This window comes from Vipera ursinii (assembly GCF_947247035.1).
Source record: "Vipera ursinii genome assembly, chromosome: Z".
Lineage (NCBI taxonomy): Eukaryota > Metazoa > Chordata > Lepidosauria > Squamata > Viperidae > Vipera > Vipera ursinii.
Genome location: NC_139517.1, coordinates 88,882,598 through 88,901,937, shown reverse-complemented (window position 1 = coordinate 88,901,937; position 19,340 = coordinate 88,882,598). Strand labels below are relative to the sequence as shown.

The 19,340-nt window shown below is 40.0% G+C and overlaps 1 protein-coding gene across 1 annotated transcript; it reads right to left on the bottom strand.

Annotated features, from left to right (window-relative positions):
* Window positions 1-1,565: 1,565 nt before the first annotated feature.
* Window positions 1,566-4,287, bottom strand: HOXA11 (homeobox A11; the record flags this gene model as incomplete). Its single annotated transcript, XM_083379131.1, has 2 exons — window positions 3,552-4,287; window positions 1,566-1,798 (listed from the first exon to the last, which is right to left on the bottom strand). The coding sequence occupies exons 1-2, from the start codon at window positions 4,282-4,284 to the stop codon at window positions 1,566-1,568; spliced, it is 966 nt and encodes a 321-aa protein (XP_083235257.1). The 5' UTR covers window positions 4,285-4,287.
* Between the last annotated feature and the right edge of the window lie 15,053 nt (window positions 4,288-19,340).

Genomic DNA, 19,340 nt, shown 5'->3' with positions numbered 1-19,340 from the left:
TCCCCTTCCCCAAACAGTGATAGAATGTAAAAGTATTGCAATTCATCAACCGCAAAAGAAATTTTATCCATTCTGGAAGCAGCGTAAAAACAGCCTAGATAGTTTATAGGTTAAACAAGAAAGGAAAAATCTGACACCTTCCAAGTGAAACAACCCACTTAAAATATTAGGAAAATGGCAACAAAACCATTTTAAAATCATATAAGTTTTATAAAACACCATTATGGTATGAATCATACATTCAGATATTCTCAACAGTAAGTGACCTTTACAATAAAACACATATCCTTTGTAAACTGATATAGAACTTTAAATAGCTTTCTTTCTGTTAAAACCATGTCTCTTTCCCCCTTACACCCTCTTTGGCTCCTTCAGAGATACATATACATATACATATATACATATACATATACACATACACACATATATATGTGTGTGTGTGTACACGTGTAGGTGTGTGCATATATACACATACACACACACACACTCCAAAAATTTTGCTGCTTAAGAGCTAAGTAGGAATATGAGGCTAACTATAAGATATGACAACAAATTCCCTTTATTTACATTGCCTTCTAGTGAGCTTCTTATGAAATACTAGTGGTTTTCATTCTTTGATTTCAGTGCAATACACATAGCTAAATTACAATTAAAACATGGTTTGATACCTGCCAAACTGTACTTTCCTAGATATATTTCTTGAAGAAAGTTTCTGAGACAGAAATCAAAAACTTCTGTCTCATTTTAAATTTTAACTTTCTCATTTTAGAACTATTATTGTAATCTTTTGTCTTTTCTCCTCCCACACAGGTTTAAGAAAGTTTTAATTCCCTTTTAGTATTTAAATAATGGCATAATGATTTGTCTCCGATATTGTTATTCATTAAAATGGAAGTTATTTCACAAGTCTACCCGTGTTGTCTTCTCAGTGATTGCTTCTTACCATATATGGCAAATTATTACCTGAAGTCTGTTCAAAAGGAAATGGTTTCTGTCTGAGTGGCAGGGGTGTAATTGTGGAGAGAAATAATAATTTGTCATTGGGGGGGGGACAAATAGATCGGTCAGGGATTGCCTAAGTAGAGACGGCAGGCGCTTGGGACATTTCCTTTTGAAGTTGTCCTCCAGCATGTATGATGCCCTGAGGAATCTTCCCACAGACCTTTCACAATTAAGGTAACATAGTTTTCAATCCACAACCACAATGTGAAGCCAGGAATTCGCTCCCGGCTTTTCACATGTGCTCACTCCAATTGGAAGAAGTTGTAGGGATACAATGACTTTTGCAAAGGGTGGTCCAAGAGTTAAATGGATTCCACTTCATGTGTAAAGATGAAGAAAAGCACGTGAAAAGAAAACCCAGTCACAACAACAACAACAACAAAACAGAACAAAACAAAACACCAGTTTGTCAATGTTGGAGGTAGGGTAGAAAAACATCTTAGTTTTTCAGAGTCCTCTTAGCCTCTGCACACCTCCTTCTTATTGGAAACCCTGTGGTTTGACCTTATCAAGGATGACATCTGGATCCAATATCATATAGAAAAACACTACAAGTGTTAAGCTTAAAGTATTGGATTAGCTGAGTAATACTGCAGTCGGTCCCTATTAATTTTTTTCTCTTTCATTCTTCTGTTTTGAAACCATATTTTCACTTGACGGTCGGTCAAGTTGAGCATTCGTGAGAGCTGAAGACGTTTCTCTTTGTTTATATAGACACTGAAGAAGAATTCTCTTTCTAATTCTCTAATCTGGTATTTGGTGTATGGACATCTCTTTTTACGGATGCGTTGTCCACCTGTGGAGCAAAACATAAAGGCAGACGCCATTAAGTCTGGAATCAGATGTGGCTAGAGGGAGGACTTTTTCTAACCTTGAATCAAGAGCATCCATATGTTTCTCTTTTAAGACAGAAACTCTTGGCTCATTATTACTAAGTCTCATAACAGTGGTGATCTCTCCTACTCAGCAGCTGTGTATATTAATTTCACTTTATCTTGGGAAATAGCTTGCAGGTGCTGCCTTAATTCAAAAACTTTTCTTTGAAGCCCTGCTTCAAACAATAGTACTTCAAGCTCTACTCTGAATACGTTTGCTTAAGACTGGACCTTTTATGGTCTTGAGAATGGGCAATGTCTCTGCAGATTCTGCCTGACTGGTCCTGAGCACTATTTTCTACCAAGAAAAGTTTTATGTATCTAGGGTTCGACTGCTGCTTGTTGACCCAGTGCAATGCTTTTATCACATTTTTACAATCAAAACTTAGGAATAATAATAATAATAATAATAAAAAGCTTTCTGGGCTGGCTTTAGTTTTAGTCATCCCACTGAAACCCATGCGACTTCCAGAATTCATTAACTTCTGGATCCTCTGATTAAAATCTTAATGTTTCTCTCTCTATTCACTTCACTTGTCAATCTATTATGTCAACAGGATTTAAATATGAAATGAATTGTTTTTGCAATGTCCTTTTTCTTTAATAGCAACCTTTTCACTGTCCCAGATAACCACCAAGTTCACTGATTCTTACCAAGGGAACTTTCTATTTTGTACTTTCAAAATCCCAGTGCTGTCAATCTCAGCTACACTGGACACACACCTCTTAAGCCATTCCTATTTTCCTTAAAACAGAGCTTTGTATTTTCTTTCCTCATTTTAACTCTGAAGGGATTAAATATAAATATTCTGGCTTTTCCTACTTAAATAAGAACTTGTCAAGTTTCCCTTAGCTGTTTAGAGTTAGAACGGTTTCCCCCAGTGGCTGGAGGAAATCTTCAAATAGAAAAAAACGCAGGTTAAAAAAAAAAAGATCAAGCTCTGACAGCTTGAAGAACAGTCGTGAGAAACCAATTGTTGGACACAAGGCAACATTTAACTGAAACAGAGCTTAGGAGAAACTGATTCTTTTAGACAAAAGAGCTAGTTTTAGCTAATGTTGTTGCTCTTAATACACAGCAGAGTTGCAGGCCCCTCCCTTCATCTGTTAGACCCTGTTCTCCTGCAATCCATAAAATCTGGGATGGCTTTGAATCCAAGTATCTCACTAAGCTTTTAAGAATAACACACATGACTTTTATAGTATGTGTGTAAGTGTTTGTGTGTATTAATCGCAGGATTACATGGCAATCAAAGGGCTCTGAAATTTCCTTTTGAACAAATTTTACAGGCGAAAAACCTGCATTATATTTTGGGGAGTTTGAACAAGGAGCACTCCCTCCTCTGTTTAGTCCTTTGTTTAATGATTTAGAGAAGAGGAAGAAAAAAAAATCGCCACCTGAGGGGGGATAGTTTGGGTGGGATTGCGGTTTTTTGCTTTTTTTTTTTTTAAAAAAAAGGCATCCATTGGCGGATGGGCATTTCACGGCCAATTTCAGTCCTCGCCACGTGACCTCCTCGCCTTTTACAACAAAGTTTTGTTGGGGGAAATCTAGCGGCCCTTCATAAACCTCCTCTGCTTATAAAACAGCATATAAAAATTTAATAGCGGCGGCGCGCTAAAATTTCCAAGCCCCGTTCATAAAAAGCGCTAGGGCGCTGCCTTTATACGTACTGGAGCTGCTGGATTTCTCTTCGTTGTTGCCGGAAGACGAAGTGGGGCTGCTGCTGCTGCTCTCGGCCCTTCTCCGCCTCTCCTTCTCCCCCGCCGCCTCCCGGTCGCAGGCCGTCTCCGAACTCGACACCGCAGCTGCAGCGACTCCCGAAGCGGCGGGGGCTCCTGCGGGCGGATTCTTCTGCCCGGTGGTGACCTTGTCGCCCGCGTAGTCCGAGGGGTTCTCTGCCGGGCCGTAGGCGGTCTCGAAAAACTGGTCGAAAGCCTGGGGCAGCACCCCGTTCCTGCCCACCGTGCTATAGAAACTGGACGAGGCCGCAGCCGCGGCGGAGACTGCGGATGTGGCCGGGTGGTGGTAGGCGCCGCCTGCCGCGGTCTTCCCGAACATTTCACCCCGGCTGGCGGCGGCGGCGGCGGCAGCGGCGGCGGCAGCGGCCACGGCGGCGGGCGGGAGGCAGTCCCGGTGCCTGAGCTCGTCGGCGGAGTAGCAGTGGGGGAGGCTGTTGCGGGGGTGCCACTTACTAGCCGGCTCCAGGGCATAGTCCCGGAAAGTCACGTCTCGCACGGGTGGCACCTGGGACAGGTTGGACGCATAGGAATAAGGCACGGGGCGAGAAGACGGGCTCTGGGGCAGAAAGGGAGGGAGGCCGGAGAAGTCAGGGCCGGAAACGTAGTAAGTACAACTGGGCAAATACATATTCGAGGAGCAAGGTACTCGCTCGTCCAAATCCATAACGAGGCTGGCTACCTCGGGTTTACCGCATTAGCCGAGCTTAACATGACGCTCTAATGCAGCTGTCTCTTGGAAGCTGAGCCGTGAAGTAAGAAATTGGGAGACGTAAAGCTGACGTGGAAAGTTTCCCTTTCCTTAGCAGGGAGGCGCTGCTCACGTGACCAAATGTTAAAATTGACAAGCTATGAGTACGGGCCCTCTTCCTCTCCTCCCCTCCCCCTCCCCTCCGCCTTTCTCCTTCCCCTCCTTGGGAGCCAACTCGAGAGAAGCAACAGATCGTCCCTAGGATTCCCAACCACAGAAAAACAACAAAACACCGAAACACAAAGATTTAAATGCAGTTTATACCTATCTGACTTTGGAACAAGGGAAAAAAGGAAAAGGCGTACGTACTCTTTTTTTCACCAGATACTCCCCCCCCCACCCCGAATTAAGCTATGTGGAACCCATTCTGATAGACTTGGAAGCAAACGCGCGCGCGCGCACACACACACACCTCTCCTTAGCACAAGCAGGTCTGTCTTCTGGGCTGCGCCACTCCACAACCTCTTGGGGTTTTCCTGAAAGGTCTCTCGATTAGATAATCCTCCAGACCTCCAAGCCTTTCAGAAAACCTCGGCTGACCAGCGTGTGCTAGGGTCAAGTCTGCACAGTGGTTTTCTTGCTAGACGGGGTGGGCGTGCTGCTATTCCGGTTTACTTCCAAAGGTCCATTAGTATCTTCCTCCTGGTGGGTACCTATTCACCTCAGCTAACTTGGGAATTTTCACCCGATCTTTGCTCTGGACGTTGAATTGTACATTAAGAGCCTTTAGCCAGAGTTTCATTCCTTTCTTCTCTCTCTCATTCATCCTTCACGTTCTTGATTTTTGTCCTGACTTCCCATACCGAGAGGTCTTGGGGATAACAAGTGATCAGGAAAAGGACCTAATCTCAGAGAAACAGCTGCCAGGTTGAACGACCCCTTCTCTCCAATCCTGGAAGCTGTGACTTTGAAGTAAGAACTAGGTTTTGCTCACTGGTTGAGTAAAAATGGCATTCCACGGAGTCAGAGGATTTGTGTTCTCCCCAACACCCTTCACTAGCCGGTGGCAAGGTCTTCAAAAGCGGTGCCCAAAGCAAGGTCTTCAAAAGCGGTGCCCAAAACGAGTTGCTTCTCAAGCTCAAAATTAACAGTAAAAACAACGCCTTTATACAGAGCCAAAAGAGAGAGAAAGAAAAATATTGCTATACAACACACTTCTCCCAGGGAACAAACATCATAATTCTGCCGCTGAGTTATTCTGATGAAAAAGAAAATAAACTTTTTTTTGGCTATAACTAATTAGAAACTTGTGTGCATTTGTGTATGTGTCTCTCCGTGTGTTTCTGGTGTGTCTAGGGTAGAAAATTGATCTATGGCTGCACTAGGGGCAATTGATTCTAAAATTACCCAAAGAAATAGGGCAGATTTCCTAATGGCAGAGTGATCCAGTCTCTGAATATTAGAGAAAAGAAAAGTAGAATTCTTGGGAGCCGAAATAATGATTTTCAGTTCTTTTCTCCCCTCCTTGGAAAATAAACCTGAATGTGAAAATCTTTACTCTGGATTCTGGGTGCTTAGGATTTAAATGTCGGGACCGATTTGTTTATTTATTACTGAATTAATTCTAACTGACTGAATGATATGTCCAACAATATTGGGTTTTGGCAGAAAAATACCTTGATTATGTATTTTCTTTACCTTTGATTTAGGTATACCAACTTGTAAATATCAATATTATCTAGTAAGTACTTTGTAATGTAACACACTAATTTATTAGCATTAATGTTTATATACTTTTTAATGCTCCCCCTCTTTTCTTCTGCTCTCCGTTTTCTTTTTTTTACAAGGGTAACCATCGCAAATCAACCACTTTGGACGTATCCCTTTAATGAACTCTTTATTTTGGATCGCTGGAATAATTTTTATGGGCCTTCAACGTTTGTAAACTGAATTTGAAATTATTAATTAATCTCCGTCTTTGTCACATTTGCCAATAGAGTTGATGAAAACAGGAGATAAGAGTGTCATCAAAGGACGTCTGTGTGGGACTATAAAATGGTTTTATTTCTTCTTTCTTTTTCTTTCTTTCTTTCTTTCTTTCTTTCTTTCTTTCTTTCTTTCTTTCTTTCTTTCTTCTTTCTTTCTTTCTTTCTTTCTTTCTTTCTCTTTCTTTCTTTCTTTCTTTCTTTCTTTCTTTCTTTCTTTCTTTCTTTCCTTTCTTTTTGTGTTTCTTGAGGTGTTTTTTTTTTTACAGAAATATGCAACAGGGATGCTTGCCAAGTTGACCTTAACAACAGCCTTTTTGTTTTTCCTTATTTTTTTTCCTTCTCCCGAACCAAGCAAAATACCTGCCTCTGAGTTCGTGCTCCATCCTTTCCCATTCTTGATATAAAAAGTGCGTTTCCTCTCCTTTTCTGAAGGGTCTCTTCCCCCCCCCACGCCTCCAACTCCAGCGATAACAAAGGCGCCACCGTTGCACAGAGTCGCCTCCGTCTCTGTTGCTCTACAGCAAACAGCTTCCTTGCCCCTTGCAAGACGAGATGAGCTTTTCAGACGCTCTTGGAACCCGGCGCGTCTACAAAGGGGGCGAAAAAAAAAAAAAGGTCTCAACTGACCTGGGCTTTTATAGCACTTTTGGCAGTCAACTTCAGCTTGTCTCTCCAGCAGACGCCAGAGAAAGCTGACCACCTCCTCCCAAGCTTTCAAGAAAAAGCGTCCTTTAAGGGTAAAGGGGGCAACAGACTTGGAAAGCAAGCTCTACCACAGTAATGGGAACGGCTCCTTTGGGCAGCCCAGGGCGTCTGTGTATTCCTTTCAGACAAAAGAGAAACGAAGAAGACTCCGTCTGGGGAAGGGATAAGGCAGAGGGGTGGGGTGGTGGTGGTGGTGGTATTGACAGAGATGGAATGGAGAAAGTGGTAGGGGTGACCTGCAGCCCCACTCTCTGGTTCAGCTTGTTTCTTCTGGGCTTACGCAACTAGTGAGTGGGGCGCTCGGAGATTTGGGGAAGGTGCATCCGAATGCAAGGCATAAAAAGCCTCCTGCTGAGCTTCCACATGGGTGGCAGATTTCCTTGAAAGGAGTGTCATTCTGCAGACGTCTTTGCCCCCTTCCTTGCCAGGTGAAAAGTAGCGAAGGAACGCCCAGACTCTTCCCAATAGTCCACCAACTTCTCCCAAGGTTGTCTTTCTTCTGTTCCCTCTCTCATTCCTTCCCCTTCTCCCCAATTTTTTAGGCCTCTCCTTCGGAAATATTTCTGAGTTTTCATACAGCTTGAAACAGAGAACGGGTGAGAAGAGCAACGAAAGAGCACAGCAGCGCCTCAGTTTACTTCGTTGGAAACCAGCTCAATAAAGAGAGGCAGTCCCATTTAGGAAGAAAATTGATGCGGCTTCTGTGTTTGAGGAGGGGTGTCTGAGAAAAACCAAGGAAAATCAGGAAATCAAGAACGTTGATAATCCACACCCAAACTAAGCATTGTTGGAGAAATGTAGAACCTACACAAAATACAAATTTTGTATTTGAAAGAATACAATTAAAATATTCCCTTTGTTCTCTGTAATCTCCGATATAAATTATTTTTTAAATGCCCAGCTATTTTCTTAATTAGAAGTGGCTTTATAAAATAAGATTATGTCAGGTGTCTAAATACACTAGAGCATTCCATAGGAAACCTTTCCTTTTGAAGTCAGCTATGTTTGCAACATGTCTATGGAAATGAGTTTGTTGCAACAGGTCTTCCATCTGCCATTGTTCCCATCTCATGATTTTTACCTTTTATTAATTTCGAGATGTGAATACATGTGTAGGTTTCACACAACTCTCTTAATGTCTATGTGACCTGCAACTTCTGCAATTTCTAAAAGTCAGACTTTTAAGCAATGGGTACAAACAGAAAGAGAAAAGTGTCATAATCATTTGGGATTTAAAGCTGACTCATATTTCTTCATATTCCTGATCCCCTTTCTCAAATGAAACCAGATCTTATCAGTGCAATATAGCTTAAATGATCAAATATTTTTTAAAAATGTAGTATTTCCATTCTGTCAAATTTTCTCTCAGGACTTTTCTTAGATCCTTTCATAGTATTATTGTTTACAAACTTGCTGTTTTAAAACGAGATATAAACTTCTCAAATATTTTTTATAAATAAGGCTCTAATGGGATATTAGATGGTTTGACTCTTCAAATGTGTTCTAAGTGTGGAGAGCAAAATGATTCACCATCAGAATAAATGTTTAATATGTTCGGATGTTTTTTTTGTTTTCCCCTGCAACAAAAGTATGTAAACAAAATATTTTTTGGGAATGAGATGCTTAGTGTAACTAATGAAACTAAGTATAAATGCTGCTAAAATTAATATACTTGAAAGACATAAAATACCATATGCCTAATAGCTTCTAGTTTCCTCTGGAGATTCTATTATTGCCATTATGCTTTATATATATATATATTTCTGGTCATTCTACAAATCCTGCCCAAGTTTAATTTTCTTGAAATATGTTTTATTTGTTCTCTCTTGTTGCTGATCATTGCTTCTATAATGGTTAGAAAACCATTAGGAGAAGCCATATATGTCTAATCAGGAGTAAGTCCTATTGACGTCAATAGTATATTTCAAATTAGCAGAGCATGCATAATACTGAAGTTTTCCACATTACATTTTAATGTGAAGATTCTCCACATTAAATTTTATTTAAAAAACTCCCCAAATTTGGGAGGTTTATCCCTACAAATATGAAAGGCAATTCCCACCATTTTTTCCTCCCCCCCCCACAGTCCCAATGAAAACATGGACAAGATATTCAAATGTCAATTTCCAACTACTGATGCAAGAGCACTAAGTTGCTGACAACTTGATTCTTTCAATCAGGCTGAGAAAATAGTAAGCTTTGTTTTGTTTAAACTTCATTTTTTTATTTAACCCCTCAAGTTTGACAAACTTGTACAAGTACATTCCTTACTTACTTAAATTCATAATTAAATATTCTAAACCTGGAGTTAATTTTAAGTAATAGAAATAAAGTGGACTATAAGTCTTTAATACAAAATTCCATGTCATTTCTTTCTTCCCCCTTTCCTAGTTTTTTCATTGGTAAAATTCAAGGTGGAGGGTAATTTTCACGAGGTTGCTCAGTAATAACCTTTCCTGATATCTCTCAAGTCATCCCAGAACCCAGTCCAGTTCTAGGAGTTTCTTTGATGAAAAAAAAGTCTTTTGGCAATTCATTCTTATACAGAATATTTTCCACATTCAAGTGAAGGTTAGCCGGCACCAACTTAATATAATTACTAATACATGCAACAGAACTTCCAATCTTTCCTAGCTGCAATGCTATATATCAAACCACCTTTTTCAAAACATCATGATATCTCCATTTCTGTCTTGGTAATTTGTTGCATTCAAACAATAAAATCCAGAGTGGCCACCAAGTTAACTTTAAAGAATCATTTTACTGAGACATTCCTAAATAAAAATCCAGGAATGGGTTCTGCAACAAGTGAGATACACCCCAACAATTAAAGGCTATAACTTTTCTGCCTGGTTGAGGTGGGGGGAAGCTGTCCCAAGTTTCTAAACAAGTGAAACAATCAATGGACAACATTCCAAATTTGACATATTTAGATGTATTGACACAAGTGATGCCTTGAACTTGACCTCAGGTTTGTTAATCAAAGAAATTCATAAAAATAAAACTCTTTCCTGCATAGATCACAACTTCTTAAAAATAAAACAAAATAGAGAAATAATGCCTTTTCTTTCTTCCCCCTTTTTTCACTAACCTTACCAATGAAATTCTTACTTTAAATCCAAAGAAAACCAGTATAATTCATTCAACTTATTGCAGCTACAGCTAAAAATTGCTATTACAATTTTTATTTAGAATCATTTTCCCATATAATCCATACATTGCTTAAACAGTTGCAGAAGTGGATTTCCAATTATAATATTTTCCATTGCATTTTATTATATTCTATTTTTCCATAGCGCCAAGCACACAAGAGCTCGCTTTCTGCAGTTCTACAAATTATTTTAAAAATAATTTAGATAATCAATCATACATATTTTGCATCCAGTTTCTTACTAGCCCTGTAGTCTATACGCCAGAAAACATCTGGATATCCAAATTAAATGCTACAATTTCTCAACCAGGCTAAACCACAAACCACAACATTGTGCCAAAAGGGTTTAAAGCAACTGTATTCCTTTATTCCTATTGGATCATTCAGTCTTATGAACATTCCCCAATTTCCCTGAATTCACTGTAAGAATTTAACTTAATGTTAAAACTGAGTTTCATGTTGGACAATAAACCTACTAATTAGATAAAGATGGGTCTGGTGCTTGCTGCTTATTGCTATTAACTGGGTTAAGAAGGGAAGAAAAATACATTTTTTTCCATCTTCCTAAAGCAGTCTAAGAGGGACGCGGTGGGTCGGCAGTTTGGCGGGTCGAATCCCAAGTGCCATGTAACAGAGTGAGCGCCTGTTACTCGTCCCAGCTTCTGCCAACCTAGCAGTTTGAAAGCATGTAAAAAATGCAAGTAGAAAAATGGGGAACACTATGGTGGGAAGGTAACAGCGTTCCGTGCGCCTTTGGCGTCTAGTCATGCCGGCCCTTCGGCTTTGAAACGGAGATGAGCACCGGCCCCTAGAGTTGGAAAGGACTAGCACGCATGTGCAGGGGAACCTTTACCTTTACCTTTAAAGCAGTCTAATATGGTTGATACTATCTGCAAATATTTTACTTTCAGCATAAACTTCCTTTCTTCCTCCAGCCCACTAGCTAATTCTGTGCAGAAGTGAAAAGGATATATGGTTATTACCTTTCTATGTTATTTGCATCTGTGATTGGTATCATCTTTATTTTTTGCAGAAGAGATGGATATAAATAAGGTTCAATGGCAAGAAATAATAGCTTTATGGAGGGTATGATGGCAAATTATATCAGAATTGTATTTTGCAGTGTCCACTTCAGAAACAAGAGAAGCAAAGCAGGGATAAATTCCATGTAATGGAGCCATTTGGCCGAGTGGGAATTCTGGCAAAGCCTCCTTCTGCTCTCATGTCAGTCTGGGGTAACTTCCACCACAAATAATTACCGGAGTGCTCCTGCTAAATGGATAGCCTTAGAGTTGAACTGGTATACCATATAGTTTCATTTAGTAGGAGCATTAGGAAAGATCCAGATTATAATTTAGTCTGAAATACATTGGTATTTTAAATGCATTTTAAAATGTATTTTAAAAGAATCCCTGGATTGTTCTGATGCTGCACTGGAAGACCACATTATCAGCCCCCATTTTTGGCCTTTGAGAGGGTGTGCATCCGCTAATGATGCATTAGAGTCTAATTCATCATTGATATCAGAAGCGCCTGAGAAATGACCAGAAGGATAAAACCAAGTGGAGAGATTGTGCTGATTTCTTTCTTGGTTACAGCCCATCTTTTATCTTCCTCTTGCCTGCCTTGCTTTAGTGGTACTTGTTTTGTTCATGTAAATTAGATTTAGGCCAACCAAAGCCATTTAATTCTGGTACACAGCAAAGAATCTGGTATTTGCAACCAAATCTGACTGCTAATAGAAACACTTTAAAACTACTAGTAGCCCCCCCCCCCCCGTGGGATATCCCTTGAATTCCAAAGGAAATAAAGGATAATGATTAAAAGGAAAAAATGATTAGGGTGGAAGTGTGACAATTTTAAAACAAAACAAAACAAAACAAAAAACCCAAAAGCTGCTTCAAGATAAATGATATGAACAGCTGCAGGAAAGGAACGGATGCTCTTCTCCTTTGGAAAAACTTCCTTTCGCTCCAGTCCACAGAAAATAGGTTGGCCTATAAGGGGATGAAGTAAGTGCTGTTCCAAGGCCAAGTGGAAAATATTGCATGCATCATTAATTTCTGCCTGCTACGACACATTCCCCCTTCCATCTCTTAAATGCATTTTTGTTTATAAGCCAAGCCTGGAAAATTAACGTGGCTTTTCCCCAATCTATTCTTATAAGGCTATTCTATGCAAAGTGAGTGGGTGGGTTTGTTTTTTTTTACTGGGAGTGGGAGTAGGGAGTTTGTGACGATTCTTGTTGTAGAGGAATGCTGAATCATCATCATCATCATCATCATCATCATCATCATCATCATCATCATCATCCTACTCTGCAGGGCCTGCCTTCAAAGCGCCCTAACATATTTTTGAGATGCTTTACCAACCGATTTGTGTCTTACAGGAGGAGTTGGCAGACAGTGAGTAAAAAACACCGCACAGTAGGATAAGAGCGAGACGCAGAAAGCTATGTTTAAGATAGTTAAATGGCATTCCTCCCCCCCCCCGGTTGTTTTGCCGCAGCGGGCACGAGGCCTCTGAATCGTCTTAGCCATGCAACATTTGTTCACACTCGGTGGCTGGAGGTTCGCGTGCTGTTCTCTTACCCCAGTCTCCTGGATCCAGTGTCGGGGCGCAGAACATCCGGGGGGGGGGTGGACTTGGCCGGCAGGGAGGTTGGTCCGAGGCGAGACAGCCGCCTCCCCATTTCAACAACCGAAGTCGGTTCTGCAGGAAGGCGACAGTGCCGGAACCGGTTCCGCCGACGCTCAGGAAGCCCGCGGCTCTCCGGTTCGCCGCGAACTTGAGGCCAAACGTTCCCCCCCAACCGCTCGGCTTGTTGGCGGCTTCTTTCTCGCTCCTGTTGCTTAAACAGCCGGCGGCAGAGATGATTAAGCTGAACGAAGTCCGGGAAATCAGATTCAAGGGTTATGTAATCCCACGAATCTCCTGTTTCTGTTCCCCTCCCCTTTCTGTTCCCGGGTCTTGGTCTGGAAAGCACCCGCTGCTTTTCCTAGCCAGACCTCCCCCCCCCCCGCCCCAGGCACTGCTTCCCCGATTCACCAGGGGTCAGGGCGCAGTAATGACCGTGGATCGCGCGTCGTAGGACTTGACCTTTTTTTACTAGTGGAAAAGGGGCTCTTTTTTCACGCTGCAGGAAGAGACGGGGAGGGAGGGGGAGGGAGGGCGGAGAAGGATGCTCTCTTTGGGGACTTCTCTTCGAAAACCGGGGGGAAGGGAAGGCAGCGGCCCTGAGTTTTGCTTAGCGCCATATTTGGTCGACTTCACCAACGCCTGGAGATGTCCCCCCCCCCGCCCCACGCCGTCCTCCAGAGCCTGTAAACTCCATGAATCGGATGCCCTCCACCCCAGGAAAATGGTCTAGAAAGGGCTGCTTCCCAGAAAAGGAAGAAAGGGGAAATATAGATCTAGATCTGGCCTAGAAGCCTCCGTTCTTAATAGGTCCCTTCGGGAGTCTTCATTTCCCCGAAAAGAACTCAGAGGACGGAGGGCGAACATAGGTCCAGATCAACGAACTGGTGGGAGGGGAGGGTGAGAGTAGAGACGTGGCCTCTTTTGAGGGAGGGAGTGGATTATTTTCGGCGACACAGCGCTCTTTGGGGACTTTTTCGACACTGCAGAATGAGCGACTGGACTTCTAAGGTGCTCCTAACGTCTCAGCCCTGGCAGGTTGTTCCCAGTACTCTCCTCTTTTTTGGGGTGAAATTTATTCAGGGCCCTCTGTCACTTACAAAATTTTTTCAAGAAAAATTAGATGCACCTCCAAAGTTTCATTAATATTTGGAGCTCACAAATGCACCATGTAGAGTTACAGAATCTCACTCTCCCTCCGTCTGTGTCTGTCTGTCTGTCTGTCTGTCTATCTATCTATCTATCTATCATCTATCTATCTATCTATCTATCTATCTATCTATCTATCTATCTATCCATCTATCTATCTATCTATCCATCCATCTATCTAAATATCTTCTATCATCTATCTCATCCATCTATCTGTACAAAACTTTGGTCCAGTAAAGCATAACAGATAGATTCCAGCTGAAGGGGTAAATGCTAAATATTTGGTAGTATATTTAAAGTATATTTAAAGACACATACTGTAAAAACGGCTCTCAGATACACTTTTTGGAAAAACTCCTTTTGCTGAGCATTATTTTTTTCAGTATAAAAATAAATATAAATTCAAATTTAAAACATGTTATTTCTATGAGTTAAAATGGAGAGATAGCTTAAATGTACATTATTTTCAAACAAAACATATTTTGTCTTTTTTCCCCAGAGGCTTCTAAAATGATACTTTTAATAAGAGAAGGAATTAGATATTCATACTAGATAATAATTCCAGATAAATGGGAGGCCTGTAATTTTCAAGGATCTGTAGTAGTTGAGAATTACCCAAACTGTTAAAATAATTTTCCTCCAAGCCATTAAACACCCCTTTGCTACATAGAACTCCTTATAATACAATGGTTTAGTCGACATTTATTTTATTTCCTAATTTAAAAAAGTTGAACATTCTCTGTAACCACAAATGTTTCCTTTTGGGGAGTGAGGGATAGTAGAAGTAGTAAAAGAAGAAACAACGGATAGAAATTAAGCCAGGATTCAGTTCTTTAGAAATTGATCTTAAGTCTATTTAGAATAAGGAGGGAAAAATCTTAAATCTACAGGTTACTCTGGGTCAGTTTAACTACGTGTATGAGAATTCACAACTATAGCATCTTATTTGGAAAATGATGCATGGCAATGTGCTATGAAGTCAAGACATATATCTTTGCTAGTGAACAAATTTTATTAGTGTTATATGTGCCCAGTAAAGCAGTACTACACACACATTTTTTAGTCCAAATGAGAAGAAAAAAAGAAATAAGATATACAACAGCAGTTTACATTAAGAAATATAAATACCAACATTTAAAATCTAAATTAAAATAATAAACATTAGGAACTTTTTATCTTCCTCCACAGAAAAAGATTAGGTATATGCTTTGTATAGGAAAATTGATGAATTTTTCTTGGCGGGTCAAAACAAAGTAGCTATGTGAAATAATGAATTTTAAACAAAAAAGGAACAAGCACCATTCATCTAACTTTATTTCTCAAATAACCTTTTCTACTAAACATTGATGCTATTTTTGTTATTGGTTTGGAAGTTGTAGTTGTTGATCTCTGAACTGCATTATCTTTAATAAGTCCTTAGAAGATAATGGGGTTAGTTACGAGCACATCTAGTTCACAGCTCCCAAATACTAATATAAGCTAACTTTTTCCAATGTGGTGTTCTTCAAACATATTAAATTAAAAGTTCTATCATTCCCAGTTAGCAGACTAAAGGGCAACGGGTTGGAAAGACAAACATTCGTGTAGAGCAGTCTTTCTCAGCCTTAGCAACTTTTAAGATGTCTGGGTTTCAACTCCCAATGGTTGGGGAATTCTGGGAATTGAAATCTAGACATCTTAAATTTGCTAAGGCTGAGAAACCCTCGTTTAGGGGAAAAGGCAGTAGAATCTGTTACAGTTGAATGTATATTATAATAGCAAAACCTTTATATATCTGAGGCTGAAAAAGAAAAACACTCTGTACCTTGATCTTTAATTTCTGCTTTTGGGAAATACTTCAAGGAGATATGCTGAGAAACAATACCAATCTAACTAGATTATTTATATCAAAAAAGAAGCTACAAGAATTATATGATCTCAGATACAATCATGGAAATTTTATATATAATCTCTCTCTGTCTCTCTCTGTCTCTCTGTCTCTCTCTCTCTCTCTCTCTCTCTGTGTGTGTATGTGCAATTTGCTATCTAAGTATGGAGTATTTAAGTGGTGAACCATAATGTGTGTCATGTTCATGGTAACAGGAGGAAGAAGAGGAAAACTTCCATCAAATTCTAAAATTTAGGAGACACATCTGAAGAGTTCTGTTAATTTCTTCTAATAACCCTTGATAAGAAATTCAGTGATAAATATATGCTAGTTGCCAAGCATCTGAATTTTGATCATGTCAGCATGGGGATGCTGCAACGGTCATAAATGTGAAAAATGGTCACAAGTTACTTCTTATCTGCCATTGTAACTTGGAATGGTCACTAAACAAATGGTTGTAAATTGGGATTACCTGTAGTGTATGGTAAAAGAGAATATTTGTAGCTCAGAACTGAGCTGAGGAGCCCTGGGTGCTCTCTGAGCATGGTTATTTATTTCCAGATATTTCATTACCTAACTAGGAAACATCTTCAGAGCTAGAAAGCAGTAGTGTTTGCTCTCTGTTTAAATACAAAGCTTACCCTCCCAATGTTGGAAGAGGTATTCCATAGCATGATGCATAACCTTTAGCTTGTTGTATGACATATACAGTATAGCGTATCTATTTGTACACTGCCCAGAGTTGCTGTATGAGGAAGTTTGGCAGTCTCTAAATATGATAAATAAATATAGCACGTTGTGTACAATGTGTAGTATGTTGAGTAGCATCCTATAATTTAAACCTTTCCCCCCTATAAGGCAACATGTATTATATTTTCAGATATGCAATAGAAGGAAGATGGTTTGTCAATGCAGAGATATATGTATAAGATATGTAAATTCCAGTTTATATAATGAAGTCTCTCATACTGCATTTGCTTAGGACATATTAAAAAGGTAAAAGTTTCCCCTGTATATTCATGTCTAACTCTAGAGGGTGGTGCTCATCTCCAATTCCTACTGAGGGAGCCAGCATTGTCCGAAGGTGCTTCTGGGGTCATGTGGCCATACTAAGGTGCATGAAACTCTGTTACTTTGCCACCGAAGTGGTACCTATTTATCTACTTGCATTTGCATGCTTTCAAACTGCTAGGTTGGCAGGAACTAAGAATGGGAGTTCACCTTGTACTTGGGTGCCAAACTGCCAACGTTCTGGTTGATTTAACCTAGCTTTAAGTGCTAAGTCACTGCACCCCTCCCCCCAGGATACATAGGATCCCTTTATAATGCAAACATTTTGTTTGCACATCACATTGCAAACAAACACTAGTATGCACAGACATGTAAGTGGTAATTGTCCAGCAGACTTCTAACAGTTAAGATCACTGCATTCTATCTGAGCTTGTGAAAAGATTTATCTTCAGAAACACAATTTTTAAAATCTCGGAACTGGAGGCTACAAACACAAGCAATAGCACTGAGCAGCACTGGGTACAATGACTTAGGCCTAGTTATGGAGACAGAGAGAACAGTTACCTCTTTATGCCTCAAATGTGAAGACCTGGTTCTGCATCAAAAGGTGGTTAGGAATAATTCAAGGAATTATCTGGACTCACTTTGTCCTCTCCCTAAAACCTTTGCCCATTCTTGAGCTGAAGTCTCCTCTCCACCAATCCTTTCCTTCAGCAGAAAATTATTCTAGAATGGCATTTCCTGTCCCTAATGCCAATCCCCACCCTCCCAGACACACCCAAACCAATGATATCCCTCCAAGGTAATAGGTATGAAAGGACAGCAGATTTTGCACACCTTCAGCATAAGGTGGAAAATGCTGTTTTTACCAATTATGGAGCTTAGTAGTACAACTGGTGATGAGATAAAAGCAAGGAATTAGGCAACAGAACAGAAGGACATGGCCAAGAAATCTTTGTTTGTCTTATATGCAGGTAGGGAATGGCTCAAGAGAGCCCTGGAAAAGGTCAGTTGAAGAACAGAGTTGTAGGTAGAGTGGTTAGGGCGTTCAAGGAGTCCCGAATACCTGTTTGCACTTGGATTTTGAATATATTAGAAAAATTCAATAAATAAGCTGATGGGGGGATAATCACAATGAGGACTTTTCCCCCCTCAATTGCTGGAATTGAGATTCTAGCAGATTCTGTCTATGAAATGCCCTTGAGACATCTCTTATTCTCAGGAATTGTAATTTAAAGCCCCAGCAATCAGCAAATCAATTCACACACCCCCTCAAAAAAGCCCATTCTATTTCAAACTATAATTTATGTTCTGCCTTTACATTTTACATTTATAGATAAAGGATTTTACTTTTACTGATTCATAGCATTATATTTTAGTGTTTTAAAGCACTACTTAGTGTTTTAAAAATACAGAGAAAATTCAGAGAAAATATTCCTGCTTGATTTTTCATTTTCTTTAAAGGGCAGCAAAAAAATTATCATATACTATAAAGAAAAATAATGGAAAGCTAAAACAATATAATCAGAGCTCTCCGAGTGCTTAGTCCCATACTTCTTTTACAACTGAATATTTCAAAATTTAAATATGGGGGCAGGAAATATTACTTGGATTATTTCCATTTTGGTAACTTGTGATAGGCAGGTGAAGTAATCTTAAAAAAGATGAAAAGAAATAGAATACTGAATTGCTAGGTATTTTGTCAACACAGTAATAAAGCTTTTGAATTTTACATTTCTGAAAAGAAACTCATCAGATTCATTTAGTTATTTCTGTTACCTTCATGCACTTTCCTGAAAATGGATTAGCAGTTTCACGTTTCCACCAACTTTGTTTTTACAACAAGAGAGAACCCTATTTATTTACCAGTTAGTAAAAGGAAGAGATAGAACGTGCTAACCAAAGGAAGATTGTAGCATTTTTCTTGTGGCATAAGCTATTATAAACAAGTCTCTCTATATTACAATACGTAGATATTTAATAAGTTCCTACAATTCTCCCTCCCCTTCTCAAATTATCTCACTCAGCATATTGTACAGCTTTGATTCTGCCTTGAAGAGGACTGTGAGTAATGATTTTGTGACACCTTACAGGTGAATGAAATTAGGGTACCCTCCTAGGGATGCAATACATAGAGAGACAGCTGTCTTGGTATCCTCTAAGCAAATTAGTACTTGAAGCAGCTTGTGATGTTTTGCTGTTAGCACACACTTTCCTATTTGTGTGCCTTTAAAATTGTCTCCAGGGTAGCGCAGAGACATTTTCACAGGGTCCACACCCTACCAGACATTCCCTGGTTCTGCCCTTCCAATTCTAGAGTAGAAGAGGGGGCCATGAGCTAGGGACTAGAACACAGCAAACTATCCTCCTAATCAACTCAGCTGAGGAGACCATGACCAAGAGAAACCTTGCAATAGTGGTGAAGAAAAACTTGCCAGATGATCCTCCTTCCTTGATTTTTCGAGGACTCCTGAATATAACTCCTAATGCCAACAGACCTGAAGTAAGGACACGAGGTGGCGCC